Raw genomic sequence first — 20,363 nt, forward strand, 5'->3', positions numbered from 1 at the left:
GAGGGAATTAAGACGGTCTGCGGTGAGCAACAGGCTGCGAAAGAGATGTTTGCGGTTGAGAAAATGCCCCCTGTCTCTAAACTTCTAATACTGAAAGATGGGGAGCCGATATATGAGAAGTTGAGCAAAGGGGAAGATACCAAATAGCAATCACAGGTTCCGATCCCCCTGTTCATGGAGGATCAGGGAAGGAATGCACCAGATGAAGACACCGACTATGGAGTCCCGAGATCATTCGTGGTACCTGATGATTCAGACGCTACTAAGTCAACGGTCGAAGAACTTAAGCAAGTTATACTGTTCGTTCATCCACCAGACAGGAAGGTATACCTGAGCACGGGGTTAACCTCCGAGCTCAGGAAATTTTTTATTGAGTTTCTTAGAATTAACGCTGATTGCTTTTCTTGGTCCCAATCGGATATGACAGGTATCCCACCGGAGGTGATAACTCATAAGTTGAGTCTGGACACAAATTTTCCTCCAGTTAAACAAAAAAAAAAGGCCACAACCCGAGGTAAAGCATGCATTCATCAAAGACGAGGTAACTAAACTCCTTAAAATAGGAACCATTAGGGAAATTAAATACCCAGACTGGTTAGCTAATGTAGTGGTCGTACCTAAAAAAAGAGACAAGTTTAGAATGTGCGTAGATTATAAAGATTTAAATAAGGCATGTCCGAAGAATTCATTTCCTTTGCCCAGCATCGATCGAATGATTAACGCCACGGCAGGGCATGAGATGCTACGTTTTCTCGATGCCTGCTCCAGGTATAACCAGATACAGATGGACCCGGAGGACCGAGAAAAAACTTCCTTTGTAAGTAGGTTTGGCACATATTGTTATAATATAATGCCTTTGGCTTAGAAAAAATATCGGTGCCACTTATCAACGCCTAGTCAACCGCATGTTTGAACACCAAATAGGAAAATCAATGGAAGTTTATATAGATGACATGGTTGTTAAGTCCCTGCGACTAGAGGACCATTTAAAGTATTTGCAGGAAACTTTCGACGTATTAAAGAAATACAACATGAAGCAGAACCCAAAAAAATGTGCCTTCGGCGTCGGATCAGGTAAGTTTCTTGGATTCATAGTGTTGAGTCGAGGGATCGAGATCAACCCGGACAAGATAAAGGCAATAAAAGATATCATCATAATAGACGACATCAAGGGGTTGCAAAGGTTGATCGGGCGAATAGCTGCACTAAGCCGTTTCATCTCTAGGTACTCGGATAAAAGCCATTAGATCTTCTTATTGCTGAAGAAAAAAAACGTTTTTGCCTGGACCCCTGAATGTCAAAAGGCTTTGGGAGAGCTCAAAAGGTATTTATCGAGCCCGCCTTTGATACACACACCAAAGGCAAACGAGCAGTTGTAACTATACTTGGCAGTGTCCGAAATAGCGGTAAGCGGTGTCCTAATTCGAGAAGAGGAAGGTACGCAATACCCGGTTTATTATGTGAGCAGAACTTTGGGTGACACTAAAACCAGGTACCTACACTTAGAAAAATTAGTGCTCGCTTTATTGAGTGCATCTAGGAAATTAAAACCTTACTTTCACTGTCATCTCATATGCATCATAACATCATACCCCTTAAGGAATGTTATGCATAAGCCCGAACTATCAGGCCGATTAGCGAAATGGGCTATCGAAATTAGTGGGTATGATATTGAATATAAACCTCGAACTGCTATCAAATCCCAAATACTAGCAGACTTCGTGGCCGACTTTACACCGACCATGATCCCCGAGGTCGATAAAGAGTTACTCCTTACCTACGAGACTAGTTTGGGGGTCTGGACCTTATTCACAAACGGAGCTTCCAATGTGAAGGGGTCTGGATTAGGGATCGTCCTTAAACCACCCACTAGTGATATAATAAGACAATCTATTAGATCTGTTAATTTGACTAACAACAACGCCGAGTATGAGGATATGATTGCAGGTCTGGAACTAGCTAAAAGCTTGGGAGCCGAAGTCATTAAAGCCAAATGTGATTCCCTCCTAGTGATCAATCAAGTAAACGGAATGTTCGAAGTCAAGGACGACCGGATACGGAGATACTTAGAAAAATTATAGGTGGTACTACATCGATTCAAAGAGTGGACGTTGGAGCATATACCTTGGGAACAGAATAATGAGGCTGATGCCTTGGCAAACCTAGGCTCGTCGATAGAATCTGAAGGATTCAATTCAGGAGAGGTGGTGCAGGTGATGAGTTCGGTGATAGAAACCGATCACGCCAAAATAAATTCAACAGGCTTAACTTAGGATTGGAGAAACAAGTATATAGATTATCTTGAGACGGGGAAGCTGCCGTCCGATCCTAAAGAATCAAGGGTCGTTCGAACCAAGGCAACTAGATTTATCTTGGTCAATAGCTAGTTATACCGAAGGTCATTTCACGGTCCTATGGCAAGGTGTTTGGGGCTTGGAGAGACCGACTACGTCATGAGAGAGGTTCACGAGGGGACTTGTGGAAATCACTAGGGAGCCGATTCACTAATACGCAAGCTGATCAGGGCCGGTTACTATTGGAACGAGATGGAGAAAGACGCAAAAGCCTTCGTCCAAAAATGTAACGAGTGCCAAAGTTACCCTCCTTCGATACATCAATCGGGAGAGAAACTTCATCCGATTCTTTCTCTATGGATTTTCATGAAATGGGGAATAGACATAGTAGGACCTTTGCCCTGGGCTCCGAGTAAGGCGCACTATATTTTACTTATGACTGATTATTTCTCTAAACGGGTCAAAGCACATGCATTCGAGAAAGTTAAGGAAAAGGAAGTCATTGACTTCATATATGACCATATAATCTGTCGATTCGGAATACTAGTAGAAATTGCATGCGATAACGGGAAGCAATTCAGAGGGAGTAAAGTCAGCAAGTTCTTTGAAGAATACAAGATCAAAAAGATCTTGTCGACCCCGTATCATCCAAGTGAAAATGGTCAGGCTGAGTCAACAAACAAAACCGTATTATAGAACCTGAAGAAAAGATTGACCGGGTCCAAGCACAGCTAGAAGGATATTCTACCCGAGGTCTTACGGGCATATCGTACAACGGTGAGATCCAGCACTGGGGAACACCGTTCTCCCTAGTATATGGAGTCGAGGCACTAATACCTGTCGAGGTCGGTGGACCAACCTTATGATTTCAGCACACTACAGAAGCATCAAACCACGAAGCGATGGCCACGAGTCTGAACCTTGTAGATGAAAAAAGAGAAGCTGCCTATGTCTGATTAGCAGCTCAAAAGAAAAGGATGCAAAGATACTATACTGGAGGACCAATCTTAGGCATTTTCAAGTTGGAGACTTGGTCCTGCGAAAGGTCACACTCCACACTAAGAACCCCAATGACGGAAAATTAGGCCCTAATTGGGAAGGACAATATAGAGTCACTGGCATAACCGGGAAAGGCTCCTATCAGCTCGAATCTGAAAATGAAAATAATTTCCAAACAACTGGAATGTGGTGCACCTAAAGCGATACTATTTCTAAGGTATGAACAATCTTTGCCTTTCCATTCTTTTAAATTAACTATGCAGGTATACGTCGAAGTAAACATCGGAAGCAGCATAATGGAAGTCGGGAAGTCATAAACTTGGGACTGAAAGCACGTGCTGCACTCTTTTTTCCTTCGACCGATTTTGTCTCGAATGGGTTTTCCGGCAAGGGTTTTAATGAGGCAGCGCCGTATAGCGTGCTACTAAAACTAAGAAGACAAGAACTGGGGACTTAGGACTGGCCACGCCGGATCAATAGTACTTAACCCCTCAGACTCGGGCCCCAGTACTAGGGGACCATCATATACTAGGGGACCATCATACCCTGGGCAAGTTGGGAAAATCGACACCTGTTCAAAGCCAAGGCTTGAGCGATAGGATTCCTTTTGTAAGGGCCAAATGATCGATCGAATCGTGCCCGATTAGTTTGTTCTCGCCGCGGCTACTATTGTAACCTTGTCTACTATTCAATCAATAAAGGAAATTTCTCAAAGTAGTTGTTACTATTCCTTTTGAACTAAATTACATTTTATCGGACCCCCCAAGACGCTGATGTAGTGAAACCAATGGTTAATAAATAATAGCTACAACCTAAAAGACTTAAAGATTACGGTCTAAAAGTCTTGAAGACTACGGTCTAAACCGATGTAGTGAAACCAAAGGTTAATCATTAACGGCTACAACCTAAAAAACTTAAAGATTATGGTCTAAAAGTATTGAAGGCTACGGTCTAAAAGTCTTGAAGACTACAGTCTAAATTATTAAAGACTACGATCCAAATCATTAAAGATTAGGGGAAAAATTAGTAAAAGTTGCGGCATAAAATGCCACAGACTATGGCCGAACAAGATCCGAGGCCTTAGAGACTTTACGATTTAAACATACAATGCAACTCGGAGACGTCCGAGAATGCAAACACGAAAATAAAAGCTCGTACATATTCAACAAACTGTCACCGGTCAAAACCAAGAAACCACCGATCTCAGAGTTATTTCTAAAACCTTTTGCCTAGGCAACATTTTGCATCAGTCTGAATCGAAACCAAATGATTGATTATTCTAAATCCTAAGTAGATGGGATAAATGGATATCAAACAAGGAAAGATGTCGAATAAAGCCGAAACAAAACTTTTGTATATACATCCAAAATATTTACAAAGGCTCGAAAAATGGCCTCGAGCTTAAAGGGGCCCAAACAACTACATATAGGAAAAATAAAAAAAAGGGAGGAGCTTAAGGCTTTTAAGCCTGTTCTCCGTCCGATCCACCGGAACCTCCGATCGGGTCAGTATCACTGCTCGACTTCTCGGGCTGGTACTTAGGCTTCTCCTCTTTCTCAAGCATCTTAGCCTCCTCGATCATGGTTGTCATGTCTGCTCCCCGGCTTGAACTTCTTCCAGTGTCTCCCTCCGAGATAAGCTTCGCATATATTCAGCACGGGCACTGCTCCGAGCCTCGGTCAATTCGACATCGGCCTTATACTGAGCCAACATCTCATCAACATCGGAGAGTTTTTCGGAGTCTGGGTCAAGCTTGAGCTTCAACTTGACATTTTCACGGTTAAGAGTGTCACGATCTACCTCGGCCGAAGCAAGCTGCGAACGAAGTTCACTATTAAGTGTATACCATTTACAGTCCTTATCCTCTGCCACCCGAAGCTTCTCTTTATTCGAGGCCAAATCCTCCTTAAGGGCATCTCTCTCCAAGGCAAGTTTGTCCGTCTTGCTTTTGAAGGCTTCACGTTCAGCCTTGAGGATGTCAAGCTCGGACCGGAGCTAGTCGATCATGTTTACTCTCTCCTGGGCCTGAGAAGTAATGGCATTAGTTTCAGCTATTAACTGATTGTTGTAAGCGTCGAAAATCCTTACCTTCTCGGCCAAGAGGTTACGCTCTTCTCGAGCTTTCTCCAAATCTGATTGAAGGATGGAAGGGTCAAGCATGTCACTAATATACTCTTTCCGTTGCTCGTAGAGTCGTTTGAACAACTCCGCCTGTTGGGTCTACTCCCGGAGTTTGGCCTCGAGACGATCCACATCTATCCTGAATCGAAGGAAGATTTCATGATGAAGCACGGAGGCCTAGAGTAAGAGAAGAAGTCAAGATAAAAAAAATATGATAAGAAAACGTAGCGTGAAAATAGAAATGAGATGAGACATACCCGGTTAATAGCCTGCCGAGCCTCGTTAAAGAGGCACGACTCATCGACCTCTTTCATCTTATGCTGATCTGCCTCGGACGCCAAAACACGTAGATAACTGGCCACTCCGACTGGACCGGACAGCATGTTCACATCTGCCGGCACTAGAAACGTAACCTTCTTCACATGGTTAGGATCTACACTTGGGGAAGGGAACTGCCTCTCTAGCAGAGGTCCAGGGGTGACCCCGAATGGAGCGGCCCTCCTTAGGATTGTCAACTGCCCGAACCCAGAATAGTCCTCTACAGCACCGGTTTCCTCGATGCTGAATAGGTGGTCGAGGGTTTGGTTGAAAGACTGGGACAGATGCGTCGGTCTCACTTCTGCACCTACCTCTTCAGAATGGGCAGGCGTTTGGCGGGCTGACAACTCCAATTTGCGCGTCGTTGCCTGGGCTGATATGGGTACATCCCCGGAGGGTTGTAGTAAATCTTCCTCGTACGAGAATTGGGCCAGGGTATGAAGGGCATCCTCCAGAATAACAACAGTAGAACCTTCCCCGAAGCCCCGAGTGGGGAAGAGAATGGTAACAGGGTCCTCGGAGACTCCCATTTCTTGGTTAGCAGTTTCCATAATTACAGACAATGGAGTAGGGTCCTTCGAGCCTTTCAGCTCTTGGTTGGTGTTTTCCAAATCTTGGAGGCCCGGATTGACATCTTTCGAGGATCGCAGTGGTAGGACCACAGAAGATAACGGAATATCCTCGTCCTTGAGCTTGCTCTTAGTGGTCTTTTGAAGGGTGCTTCTTTTGACCTTAACCACCATCTTCCTTCTCTTTGTGCCCTCAGCAGGATCGTCGGAAGGACCGGGAGACCATCTTCTCCTCTTTGTAAGTTTTTGCTCTTCGGTAGCAGCTTCTCCCTCGGAAGATAAGCCCAATGCCTCAGTATCGGCTCTTCTCCGAAGTACAGTGGTTTTTGGTAGGCCTGCCAAAAAAAAATAAAGAAGAATTTGAGAGAAAAAAGAAGGAAGAGGTGCCCGATTAGTAACGATACATCGAACAAAGAAGTAAGAGGAATATCGGCCTAATGTACTCACCGTGATGAAGAGCCTCCCATCGATTTTTGAAACTATCCACTACTTGCACTCGGCATAAGTAAGCTGGCTATATAAGCTCTCGATCCAAAGGTTCCATTTTGGAACTACATTAAGAACTTGAGGAACGGCTGCAAATAAAAGCAAGATTCACGGTCTTAGAAGCACAATGCTAGAAAGGTTTGCATTTACTTGGAGGAAGTTACACTTACGCTTTGGGTTCCACCTCTCGGGAAATGGAAGTTGATCGGAGGGGATGAGATCCTCGGTCCTCACACGGACGAACCTGCCTTGCCACTCTCGATCCCTATCTTTGTCGATGCACAAGAAGGGGGCCTTCTTGGATTACCAGGTGAGCTTAATTAACCCGCCTCGAAACACTCAGGGACTATATAATCAGATAAGATGGTTAACGGTGAAAGGTTATTTCGCCTCGACCGTGAAATAGTGCAGAAGTATCACGATTCTCCAAAAACAAAAAGGTGAATTTGACCAAGGCATAGGTCATACCTCTTGCAAAATCTACGACCACCGAATCGAGGGGGACAAACGTGAAAGGATAAGTGTAAACACTTAGATACCCTTCCACATACATAGTGATATCCTTCTCGGGGCCGGGAATGACGACATCTTTCCCTTTCCAGCCATAGTCTTCCTGGACCCTTTCGAGCTTGTCTGGGGTAACGGTGCAGAGATATTTCCACGCCTCTTCACCCCGATCTCCTTGTGTCGAGGGTTTTCAACTTTAAAGTCATTGTCCGATAAGTAGGAGCCGGGAATAAAATCCAACATGGGCGGTTCCAGTTTAGCAATCGAGAAGGTTCCCTCGGTAATCGAGGCCATAGCTACATCTTGAGGGTCAGTTTTTGAAGTCTTCGCCATTTTTGTAGAAAATAACAAGAATTGGAGGTTGGAAGATGAAGATATGAAGATATGAGGGAGGCTTAATGAAGATGCAAAGAAAACCTGGGCTGAAAGGATGAATGTATGAAGATTTGAAGATTTTTGGTAAGGGATTGCACTACGATGATAAAACAAAAAAAGCTTGAAAACAATAGTAAAAAAGTGAAAATGAAAGTGAAAAATTTTGCACTTTTATATAGTGGATCCGAGATGGTTCACATTCTGAAACCGTCAAGGTAGCCTATCAAGGCTTGACGGTGTCCCGTGTCAGAACGATGTGACTGACGCGACGTTTGGACTTATCAACTTGCCTGAAGCTTACAAAGGAAGGAACCGGATCGGGCTAATAGTGCTCGAACCCTTATACCTCGGCCTCCAGTACTAGGGGACTATCTGTATACGAGTAAAATCGAGGATAAGGGTATCCTCGATTTCCCAACATAGAGGTTAAGTTTATGGTGATCATTGATTGGAATGGACGAGATACGGATGAGGTAAAAGTGAAAGTCAAATGTTGGGTCATAGCTAGACCAAGCGCACTTGGTCCCGGGTCGTTGAAGTCCGGTTGGGACTAAATACCGAGGTATGATGTGAAGGCGGTAAACCACAATAAGGAAGAGTCCGAAATATCCGCCATCAACTGGATATGGCGGCACCAATCTCGCTCGTCATTAACTGAATATGTTGTACCTCATTTAGACTTGTATTAGGGTTAGGACTCCTCTACTATATAAAGAGGAGGACCCCTTTATTTTTGCCCAGTTTTTCATACACGCACAACATACAAAGCGATACAATTATTTTATTCTAAGTGTTCATCCATCTTCCCAAGTGTTCAATCATTGTTCATCATCTATTCACTGTAGTACGAGCTCGGTTCCCTAGATCCGAGCCCTTAGATCGAACGCTTTGAAGACCCATCGTTATTTTGCAGTGGTTTGCTGCTTGTTTTTACTCGCACTTGCTTTACCATTTATTGTTTAATAGTCATTCGTATTAAATCAAACCGTATATCCTTCGCACCGCATACAAATTTAATTGTTATCCATTTTAAGGGTAATCAATATATACATAAAAAATAATTAAACAATATATACATAAAAATAATTTTAATCTTGTATATACGGTATAATTTTCCGCCGAAAGAAGGTTCGAATGAACCCCCTTGCTTTTACCTGGCTCCGCCCCTGACCGTAAATATTTGCAAATATTGAATCGCCAAACTAATAGTAAGCATATCGTTTGCTTTGATTGGACACTTAAGCAGCCTACTTAATTCTAGTATATTTCTACTATATTAGAAGAGTGGGTTTGGTCATCAACCACCCACTCTTCTAATATAGTTAATTAAAATAATAATAAAAAAAATTAAGGTGGGTCCACATGAAGAATTAGGAGACAATTGGAAAAAAAATTAAAGTGGGGTCCACGTGAAGAAGTAGGAGACAATTGCAAAAAAAAAAAGAAAAAGAAAAAAAGGACATTTAAATAATGATAATAAGTTTAGAAAATGGTAAAGGTACACTTAGAGAAAATTTAAAGAAGTAAAATTCAGGAAAAAAGAAATAACGATTTCAATTGAACGCAAAAAACGCTAAAGAAGTCATAAAACTAAAAGATTTAAAACTTAAACCTTTGGGTAAGGATAAAAATGCACTAATTTTAGACACATACGTCTCACACAAATAATGAGAAATAACATCAAGAAGACGAAATATAAACAGTCAAGAAACGTATACACATATTTTCTTAAAATGATGAAGTTGGTCTATGCTTAAAAATTTAAGGCTACAACAGATCCTAACACATGAAAGCGCTTTTCAGTGTTGTTGAGTAGAAAGAGATGATGACATGAAACTCGGTAGGAGATGGTGTATTTCAAATCTTTCAATTGGAGAACCAAACCAAGAAAGTCATATATGGGAGAAGCAGACTAAGTAAAATAATTTATTGATATTTTCAATTAATTGAATTATAATACTTTCTATAATAAAAATTTCAGAATTATATTACTAAAAGGTACTCTCTCTGTCCTAATTTATGTGACATAATTTGACTCGGCACGAAGTTTTAAAAAAAAAGATCTTTGAAACTTGTGGTCTAAAACAAGTCATAGATATTTATGTGGATTTAAATCATTTCATTAAAGGTAAAAGGGAAAATTTCAAATTAAATGATTTCTAAACATAAAAATATATCATTTTTTTTTAGACAAACTAAAAAGAAATGCGTAATACTATTTTTTGTGTTGGGTCGTGCTTTCATCATCTAGTTTCAAATCTAACAATGAACTTGACCAACAACTACCAGGTTGGCCGCATACCGGGGCATAATGTCCAATGTGACGGGCTTCTACAGTATCAAATTAGAAAAAATATCCATGCTGAATGATTTATTTGAAGATCCTTTAAGAGTTCCATTCAATCACGATAGATTACACTTGTATAAATAGGTGACAAATTATATCCTATAAACACACCCAAGTTCAGCTAAGATTCTTTCAATACACAATGGAAATGGAGCTATCTTTTCTTCTTGGCACTCTATTTCTTCTTTTGTCCTTACTTGTCCCTAAGTGGTACAAAGAGTGTAATAGTAACAAAAAATTGCCTCCAGGCCCTTGGAAACTCCCATTCATAGGAAATTTACACCAACTTGTTGACGCGCAATCATCTGAGTTGCTGCCCCATCGTACTCTTGCTAAATTAGCCTCAAAACATGGACCTTTGATGCACATGAAACTCGGCGAACGTTCAGCCATTGTTGTGTCGTCACCTCTAATGGTTAGAGAAGTAATGAGAAAACATGATCTTAATTTCTCTAATCGACCGGTGCTTTTGGTTGGGATGGAAATGTTTTATGACCATGCCGACATGGGATTTTGTAACTACGGTGATTTCTGGAGACAAATGCGTAAAATTTGTGTTCAAGAACTCCTTAGTCATAAAAATATCTTGTCGTTTTATCCCAAGATGCTAAATGAGATAACCTATCTTGTTAGCTCAATTAAAAATTCTGCTTCTGAGGGAGGTCCAATCAACATGACCGAAACGTTATCTTTGTACACGAATTCGGTTATTTGCAAAGCAAGTGTAGGTAGGGCTTGTAAAAATCAGGGGTCTTTAATTGAAATCATGAGAACAGTGGCAGGTGCAGCTGGAGTGTTTGATCTTGCGGATCTTTTTCCCTCGGTGAAGATAATTCATTTGATGAGTGGATTAAAATACAAACTGCGTAAAATGCACGACGAGGTTGATGTTCTTTTAGAAGAAATTATCAATGAACATGAATTCCAAATTAGTGAGCCTGACAAAGAAGATATAGTTGATGTTCTCCTAAGGCTTCAAAAGAGCCAAGATTTTTCAATTCCTATCACAAGGGATAATATCAAAGCTATAATCATTGTAAGTAGCAGCTCTTTTATCTCTTTAACTTCTTTCCGTTTGCTTTGTAATTTTTCTACTTATTTTTGCTTACTTAAGTTTTTTAAAGCCTAGTTTAGATTTTTCACAAGAAACCAAAATCATAAAGAAAAAAGTAAAAGAGATCAAGAAGTTGAGCCTTATAGTTCTCTTATATATATGTGTATTTAAGACGGTGGTGTATGACAATCTTACACACACCTCAATTATTTCACTAGATACTTGTTATATTCAACCAACACACAACTTTGACAGAAGGGATGGGATCACCTAGCATTTTTTGACTCAGCTGAAATTTAAACTTTAGTCTTACATAGTTTTTACCCACTTTGTTGACCGTTGAGCCTTATAGTTCCTAAATTTTCTAATGAAATGTAGTCTAGTAAAATCTCTATAGTTCTTAATTAGTTAAGGTTGATATGCAGGACTTGTTTGCAGGAGGATCTACAACTTCAGCATCAACAATGGAATGGGTTTTCTCTGAACTAATGAAAAATCCCAAAATAATGAAGAAAGCACAGGATGAAGTGAGAGAAGTATTCAAAGGAAAGGAAAATGGAATTGATCAAACTGATATTCAAAAACTCAAATACCTAAAAATGGTAGTTAAGGAGACTGTAAGGTTTCATCCTTTAGCTCCATTATTAGCTCCAAGAGAATCCAGGGAAGAGTGTGAGATTAATGGCTATGTTATACCCAAAGGCACAATGGCCCTTGTGAACTTTTGGGCAATTTCAAGGGATCCAAATTATTGGCAAAATCCTGAAACATTTGATCCTGAGAGATTTAATGAAAGTCACCTTGATTTTACTGGAGCTCATTTCGAGTTTACGCCGTTTGGCACAGGAAGAAGAATTTGTCCAGGATTATCATTTTCAATGGCTACTGTTGAGCTTAGTATTGCACTGTTGCTATACCATTTTGATTGGAAGCTTCCAAATGGAATGAACCCTCATGAATTGGACATGACTGAGAAATTTGGAAATGCTCTTGAAAGGAAAAATAATTTGTTCTTGATTCCTTTGCCCTGTGTTCTTGCCTAATGCTAGGAATGAATCGTATATCTATAGTTCAACTTATGAGAATAAAGTTGTATCCAAATTCCCTCGTCTTTCCTATTATCCAATTCGTAATAAAGGATTCCTGGCATCCGATCGAAGGGCTCAAACATAAAGAAGATGTGCTGATTCGGGACTATATGCTTAAGAATATGAAGTTTATTCTCCTTGTAGATTTAAGACTTCTGTTTAGTACTTTCCATTGAAAGCAATAATAAAAGATTCCTAGTTTATGTCGTTTTGTGCTACACGTAAAGCTTACAGTAGAAATTCAAGTGCTATATTTTCCATAGATATACAGAGGACACTTTAGTCTCTTTAATTTTCTTTTATTTCAAAGTTTGGTTCACTATTCATGCTCCCTTAATTTATTTTCATGTAGTACTAAGTAGAAGACCGATAAAAACTGTCTAGAGAAATATGAAATCAACAATACATACTTCTATTAAAAACCAAAAGAAGATAACAACAGTAGAATTATACCTAGTCCTTAACGAAAAAAGGAGTCTTTCAAGGATTATTCAAACAGGACATAACCATCCAAGCAGCCTACTTGTCTAATCAATTATCTGGCAAAACATCTACTCAAGGCTATTGCAGGAGAAAGTGACAAAAATGGTCCCTTCCGTTTGCGGCTAGGTTCAAAGTAGTCCTTAAGTAAGCATTGAACAATTTAGGCCCTTTAAGTTTGCCAAAAGAGCACTACACTAAGCTCCTAATCAACAAGACAGAAGAAACATAACACAAAACATGAGTAAGAAAAGCACGTCCTTCAGGTGAGCAACTGGACTATACTCTGTCATGGAGTTTCCTGCATTAAATTTCTAGAAGAAGCAAGATTGCCGGACTACAACGTTGAATTTGATCACCAAGTAGAAGAAATAAGCAACCATCATGAGAATCAACCACTCATATCCTTTAACTTCATTAGCCTCTGCTACTTGGCACGTTAAAATTGCACAGTTCACCATCATGATCATCAAATCTACCCCGTTGATCATCAACCTTACCCACTTACACAAAATCATTACCTTAAACATAACTAAGTATATTGCTACCTTAAACATAACTAAGTATAATTTTAAATTGACTTAGCTCCCTTTTGGACATAGATTTTTTTTTTCCAAACAACAATTTGTAAACAGTGTTTATCCATAGAATTTGGTCAGTTTTTGAAGAAAAATTCTCAAGTTCCAAAAACTAGTTTGGGCCAGTTTTGTGGGTGAAAATCTTTTCTTCCACTAACAAAACTTCAACTTTTTCAAGTAAAAGCAGAACTTCAACTTCTAAAAACTATTTTCGACACAACTACAAAAACTCTTTTTTTCAAGTTTCGACTAAATCTATGTCCAAACGCTAGCTTAGAAAAACAGAACAAGTTAAAAGCATACGTTTGTGGGGTATTTTCAAGATTGTCTAAGTGTTGATCAGCTTCCATTTTTGGCCATGCCAGGAGAATTGGTGAAGGAATCAGTGTGAATTTTTCTGAATGTTTCTTGACCATAGAGTTCTCCATTCTAATGGACCCTGTAAGCCTATTACTGGAGCATTCAACACGTAACCAAGGACCAAATCTTTCATTTCCAGGTGGGAATTTACATGTTTTTTGGTGATTTACAATACGTCCACATTTGTAGCAAAAAAATCCCAATTTTTCATACTTGAAACCAATCCAGATATGAAGACTAACCCAAAATCCACTAACCCATGGATTTCTAATATCCAACCTCACCCGAATCCTCAAAAACTTGTTCCAAACAGTACTTTTGTCAACATACAAATACTCCCCTAAATATTGACCAATCTTGAAAGCATTAAGTTCTGTTAAAGAGTAATTTGGTAATCCATAAGCCTGAACCCAAAAAGATGATTAACAAAAGGGTAGCTCAGAATGCATTATGTTACTAGAAAACAATGGAGAAAGAATGAGAAGACTTCCAGTTTGAAATGTCCATGGAGTATTTTGAAGAACTCTGTAACAATCATCTCCTTTGTTAAAATAAAATACGAAAATGTTACCTTTGATTTCTGTTACTCTGACTTTACAGTGCCACATTTTTTGAGTGATGCACTCGACGTATCTTCTATCAACAATTTTGTCTGAAACTATGTTTCCTATCAAACACGTGGTTTGACTTTTTTTCTATTCTAGCTATCTCCATCATGTTGGAAAAAATAAGAAGGTGGTGAAGATTAGGGAAATGCAAAGAATGTTAAGTAATTTATTCCTCGGAGACCAACATACTATATGTTCAAGATTCTTTTAGTTCGTTGACTGTGTTTGTTTTTTTCTTGAGAGTGTTGCAGTGGATCGTATTGCAGTCCTTTTTTTGGTTTCCGTGAGCAGGTAGGAGTCCACGACTTTTTTAGTATGAAAAAAAAAACTAACACAAAAATAAAATAAAATACATAATTAGGTTTCACGCACGAATTTCGTGCATGAAAGAGGGCAACAAAATCTACCCCCTTTGTTCTTTGGCCAATTTTTTTAAAAATTGACCTTTTTTTCGTACTTTGACTGAAATTTAGTTATGTTTCAAAATGTCAGAATATCAATATTTTATATAAAACTTAATGTCTTTTTTTGCGTACAATAATGTCGGCTCATTACATTAAGTACACCTAAACGTTTGGATCATCGTTTTAGGGGTTCTAAAGTGCCCCAAAGTAAGTTTTCTTTGTTTGGAAACTTGTTATTGTTATTTTGGTTCAACTTATATAGCAACAAAGATTCTAATTAATCATCATTGGGCGAAGGAGGGGACGGAGGAACCGGATGACGTAGAGTCAGTTTGCTAATAGGTATTGGCTTTGCCAAGCTAGATGCACCGTTCCTCGGAGGAGAGAAAACAACCGAAAGATATTCATCCGTGTCACATAGAAAATTCGAGCACGAGTTAACAAAACCATTAATATTAATTAAACCTTTGATACCATACAACACCCTTTCTCTTTCTTTTTCTCTTCTTGTTCTTATTTTAGCAATGACAACAACAATTTTAGCTAAAAACCACTTAACCAAGAGGCTGAAGAGTTCAAACCAACTTCCATGTAAAAAAATGGAGTGCCTTCTCTTCCCCACTTTGCCATTTCTCAGCAAACTCTTCTCCTTCATTTCCTTCGTTTTCACCCCTTCAACACACTTTGCTATATAATCCGATGTTTGTGAATGCGGTTATTATTGTTGAATTTTTTATGGATTATTAACTCTAGAAATTAATAATAGACTTAAACAATCAAAGCAAATTAAAAACTTACTAATTTTTTTCTTATTGATGACTTCATCATAAACTAACAATACAAATTAACCACATGAGTCAGAAATTTAAAAGAACTTAAATAACCCCTAATCTTCATCAGAATAGAAGTCCTCAATATCGTCCTCAGAAAAATATTGGCGGTTTCTTAAGACACATCTTTTTTCAGTAGATGTTAGTTCTCTACCGATTGATGATGCTTGTTCTTTGGCAAACTTTAGCATGTAAAATCTACAACGTCTTACCAGCATTCTGTTGTTTTCTATTCTAATCCTTTGTACTACAAGCTCACAAGTTTCTGGACCTACTCGAGGAATGGTTATTGAGTACCTTGTTGGGATTGGAGCGTCGAGATTTTCTAACTCACGAACAAGACGTTTTGATTCGGCAAGGAGATGTAACCATTCCCGGTGTAAACCGCAATAGTATTCTCGCGGATCTGAATATTTCACACTGCAGAAATCATCATTACGCTCTATAAGAAAGCGGAGATTTAGCTTGTCTAGTTTGAAATCACTGTTATCACTCATAAAATTGCTATGATTTGAACTCTTATCATCACTGCTATTTGGTTCTTTTGGAAGGAGTAAAGACCAAGCTGCGTTTCTACTACTCAACATTGAATACGTTGTAGTCGAGAAAATACTCAAAATACCCCCCAACGTTTGACCAAAATCCCAACTACACACCTAACCTTTGCGGTCCCATTACCCCCCTGGATAATTTTTTTCAGTATCAAAATGACCCTTTTTTGCTGATGTGGCAGTCCAATATGACAACTCCCAATTATTTACAGGCGCTTGTCTACAAGCGCCTGGCCGACGTGCCACGTCATCATCGTCTTCATTAGGAGTTGAAAAAAAAAATCACACCAAATCAACTCAAAAAAAAAATCTCTCAATTTTCCATACTCCATTTTTAGTAAGGATCCGAAAATCCATACCCAATTCTCCTTCATCATCATCAACATTATCATCATCTTCATTATGAGTTGAAAAAAAAATCACACCAACTTCCTCAAATCTAATCCAAACAAACCCAAATGTGAAAGGAAGCTTCCTAACACCAAATAGAACAAAGTTCATCCATTAATTTGATCAAACAATCAAGAATTTAAAGAAACCCATTTGGTGTTCTTCATAGCTTTCTCCAAATTCCTAGCAATGGAGTTTAATTTTCTCCCCAAATCAACTCAAAGAATTAGTGCTTAAACAACTCCAACCAAGCAACAAGTAGCAACTCCAAACAAGTAACTTCCAATCAGATTTTCTTTAACAGATTAGATTTTTCAACCTTGTTTTTTTTTTCTAGATTTTTCATTTTTTTTTTCTTCAGATTTTTCGTTTTTTTTTTCCTTCAGATTTTCGTTTTTTGTTTAACAAGATTAGATTTTCGTGGGGGGGGGGGGGGGGGGTGGGTATTATTTTTTATGTTTTATGAATTTATAATGGGTATTATTTTGACAAAAAAATGGAGGTGAGTATTAAATAGGGTGAAGAAGAAGATGAAGTAGCCTAAAAATGGAGGGAGTTCAAAATTAATCTATGTGGCATCTATGTGGTAGCTGAGTTGGCGCTCAAAAACACCTCTGATGATGCTTTTTAAAGGCTATCACGCGCCACTGGGCGGTGCATTCACGCTCTCTGCCACATCAGCAAAAAAGGGTCATTTTGCTATTGAAATTTTTTGTCCAGGGGGGTAATAGGACCCCCGCAAAGGTTAGGTGTGTAGTTGGGATTTTGGTCAAACGTTGGGGGGTATTTTGAATATTTACTCCGTTGTAGTCTAATAACAAAAGAAAGGGCTACTTATATAGTTGCAAACCCCCATGTACCCCTAGTTGGGAAGGGGGTGGTCTTTATGACCCTACCTACTTACTTTATATAAGAAAATATTAATCTTCATCGGACATCTCACAGTCCGAATTCCACTTGGATCTAAATCTTGTGCTACCATGTACACCGTATTCTACCCTAAGGTAACGTATTTGCATCCGATTGTTCTCTTCGCGAAAACAGTTAAGAGCAAAATTAAACTCTTGTGGAGTTCCACGAGGCATTGACATAGCACATTTTTTTGGGTGTTTAAGTCCTATTGATTCTTAACGTTTGCTCTAGTGCTGCACCCTCTCTAACACGCCAATCGCACTCCACTCTAATTTTATTATTGTATTCTCGATTGAAATTGCTGTTAAGGTTATTTGAGTATTGAAAATCATCATCTAGTTCCCATGTCCTACCCATTGCTTTGAAAATGTTTCCTGGGGTAAAACATGTAATAGAATCAAGATTACCAAATTGGGTGTAGAATGACATGATAACTCGTTTTAATGTGAATGCTTCTAGAAATTGTCAATCATGTTCCAGCTCTGCTTTGAGGTAGATTATGGTTTAGTTGAGTTAGACTTTTGTTAGTTGAATGTATGTTTGTGATTTCATTAAGAGAAAACATGTTTAGTATGCATTATATGATATTGTATGGTTGAGCTCCTATATGTTGTGATTGAATGCCGTGTAGGCTTCATGCCATTACTCCTGTGTGATTTAATCTACAGTGGTTGTATTGTGAGGAGAAGTTACTATAGTCTTCTTGAGGGTATTGTGACATGAAATGATGAGGTGAATATGGATATTGAGAAGGTAAGAAAAACTGTTCTGTAAAAGGAATGACAAGGGACATATGTGGCCTAGATTATGGGCTCATGGTCCGAGGTTTGTTCCGAAAATGAGAGGTTTATTGTTATATCCTGATTCCGATGTTCATTCCGGAGCGGAGGTTGTGCTCGGGTCCGACGAGTGTTCCGAAACGAGTGATACATGGACACCATAGGTCCTATGCAGGTCATGACTACTGAGCTATGACATCACATAGCATGTGTGTACAGGAAGTGGGGGTATAGTGTACTTTTATCTTCGTTGTAGTTAACTTGTTTGTAATTCTTGGAAATTCGATGATCTGTTGTGTTTATCTGTGGCTGACTTGTTGTGATGAATTGATATTCGTGTATGATTGACCGGCTTGTTTAGTTTAGTTATTTTATATGATATGCATAATACTAATCTTAGTCGGCCTATGATGCTTACCGGTACATAGTATTTGTACTGATACTATCTTGTTGCGTTGCATTTCTTGAGAGCAGATTTTGATATAGAGATCGCTACTCGTCCTCACATCTAGCGTGGAGGATATTTGCTGATAGATTTTGGGGTGAGCTGCTTCTCATGCCAGGCCGCCCGAAGATCTTCTACTTATGATGTCTTTTCTTATTATGGACATTATGGATATTTATTAGATAGATTTTAGTTCTTAGACGTGTTTTTGGCTTAGAGTCCTGTACGATGACTTTTGGATTTTGGGGAATTTGTAATAGTTAGACTTCCGCACTTGTTTTAGTATTTTATGGCATGACTTACCCAATTTATTTGATGCGTGAATGAGTATAATCGTTTGACTTGTTTAATATAAAATCAGACTTGAATGAATAGAGAACTTGTTTGCTGGTTCGCCCACTAGGATTTAGTTGGGTGCCAGTCATGGCGGGTTGGGTCGTGAGAAAGTTGGTATCAGAGCTTTAGGTTCGTCGATCTCATCGTACCAGGACATGTCTAGCAGAGGCTTGTAGATCGGTACGGAGATGTCTGTACTTATCTTCGAGAGGTTGCCGGACACTAGGAAAACTCTCTTTTCTTTCTTCTTTCGTGCTACTTGATTCCGGTCAGCATGGGGGCTACATTGCTTCATCGGCATCTGTTCAGTGGCCTACACTGGATCGTGAATGCTTCGAGTGTGGTGAGATAGGGCATATTAAGAGATATTGCCCTAGACTTAGACAGAGTGGGCAGATGACTCAGTATTAGGCTCCTCGAGCTCCATATGCACCAAATCGAGTGGGTAAGGATCGCGCACCGACAGGGCGAGGCGGCCACACCATGGGTAGGGATGGTACCCAGCCTAACCGAGCCGATTCTCAAGCAGGTAGAGGCGGACAACAACCCGATAGGGGCGGGGCTCGGATTGGTAGCGGTAATCGCAGGGGTACGCAGGTGACAAGAGGGAGCGACCATTTGTACGCCTTCCCAGGTAGACCCGAGGCTGAGGCCTCCAATGTATTTATCACAGGTACTATCTCCGTTTATGACCGTATAACTTCTGTTTTGTTTGATCCTGGTTCTACCTTTTCCTATGTATCTACCTATTTTGCTATGGGTCTAGATATGATGTGTAATACTCTTAATACCTCTATTTTTGTGTCTACTCCTGTTGGGGATTCTGTGGTAGTGGATAACATCTACCCTGTGTGTGTAATTTATTTTATAGGGTATAGTACTTGGGCGGATTTGATGATTTTAGACATGGTAGATTTCGATGTTATTTTGGGTATGAGTCGGTTGTCTCCACATTATTCTATACTTGATTGCTACTCTAAGACTGTTACACTAGCCATGTCCGGGGCCCCTAGACTCGAGTGGAAGGATAACCTTAGTCCCCTCCATAAGAAAGTAATATCCTTTGTTTGTGCTAGGAAGCTGGTATAGAAGGGGTGTTTAGCTTATCTGGCACATATATGTGATACCAGTGCAGATACTCCATCCCTTGATTCGGTTCCAATGGTACGTGAGTTTGTGGATGTGTTCCTCGCGGACTTGCCTGGTATGCCACCAGATCGTGATATTGACTTCAGGATTGACTTAGACCCAGGGACTCGTCCTATCTCTATTCCACCTCATAGGATGACACCAGCAGAACTCAGGGAACTAAAAGAGCAGTTGCAAGATTGTTTTATTTGCCCGAGTGCCTCTTCGTGGGGTGCTCCCCTGTTTTTTGTTAAGAAGAAGGATGGGTTTATGCTTATGTGTATTGATTACCGATAGCGGAATAAGGTTACTGTCCGAAACAAGTATCCCATCCCCCGTATTCATGACTTGCTTGATCAATTACAAGGAGCTTCGGTATTCTAGAAAATCGACCTAAGGTCAGG

General features: G+C 39.7%; 1 protein-coding gene across 1 annotated transcript; it reads left to right on the forward strand.

Moving 5' to 3' along the window:
• The first annotated feature begins 10,107 nt into the window (after window positions 1-10,107).
• Window positions 10,108-12,480, forward strand: LOC132610909 (premnaspirodiene oxygenase-like). Its single transcript, XM_060325320.1, has 2 exons — window positions 10,108-11,052; window positions 11,496-12,480. The coding sequence occupies exons 1-2, from the start codon at window positions 10,159-10,161 to the stop codon at window positions 12,111-12,113; spliced, it is 1,512 nt and encodes a 503-aa protein (XP_060181303.1). The 5' UTR covers window positions 10,108-10,158; the 3' UTR covers window positions 12,114-12,480.
• The last annotated feature ends 7,883 nt before the right edge of the window (window positions 12,481-20,363 follow it).

The sequence above is a fragment of the Lycium barbarum genome, chromosome 9 (genome assembly GCF_019175385.1).
Source record: "Lycium barbarum isolate Lr01 chromosome 9, ASM1917538v2, whole genome shotgun sequence".
NCBI lineage: Eukaryota > Viridiplantae > Streptophyta > Magnoliopsida > Solanales > Solanaceae > Lycium > Lycium barbarum.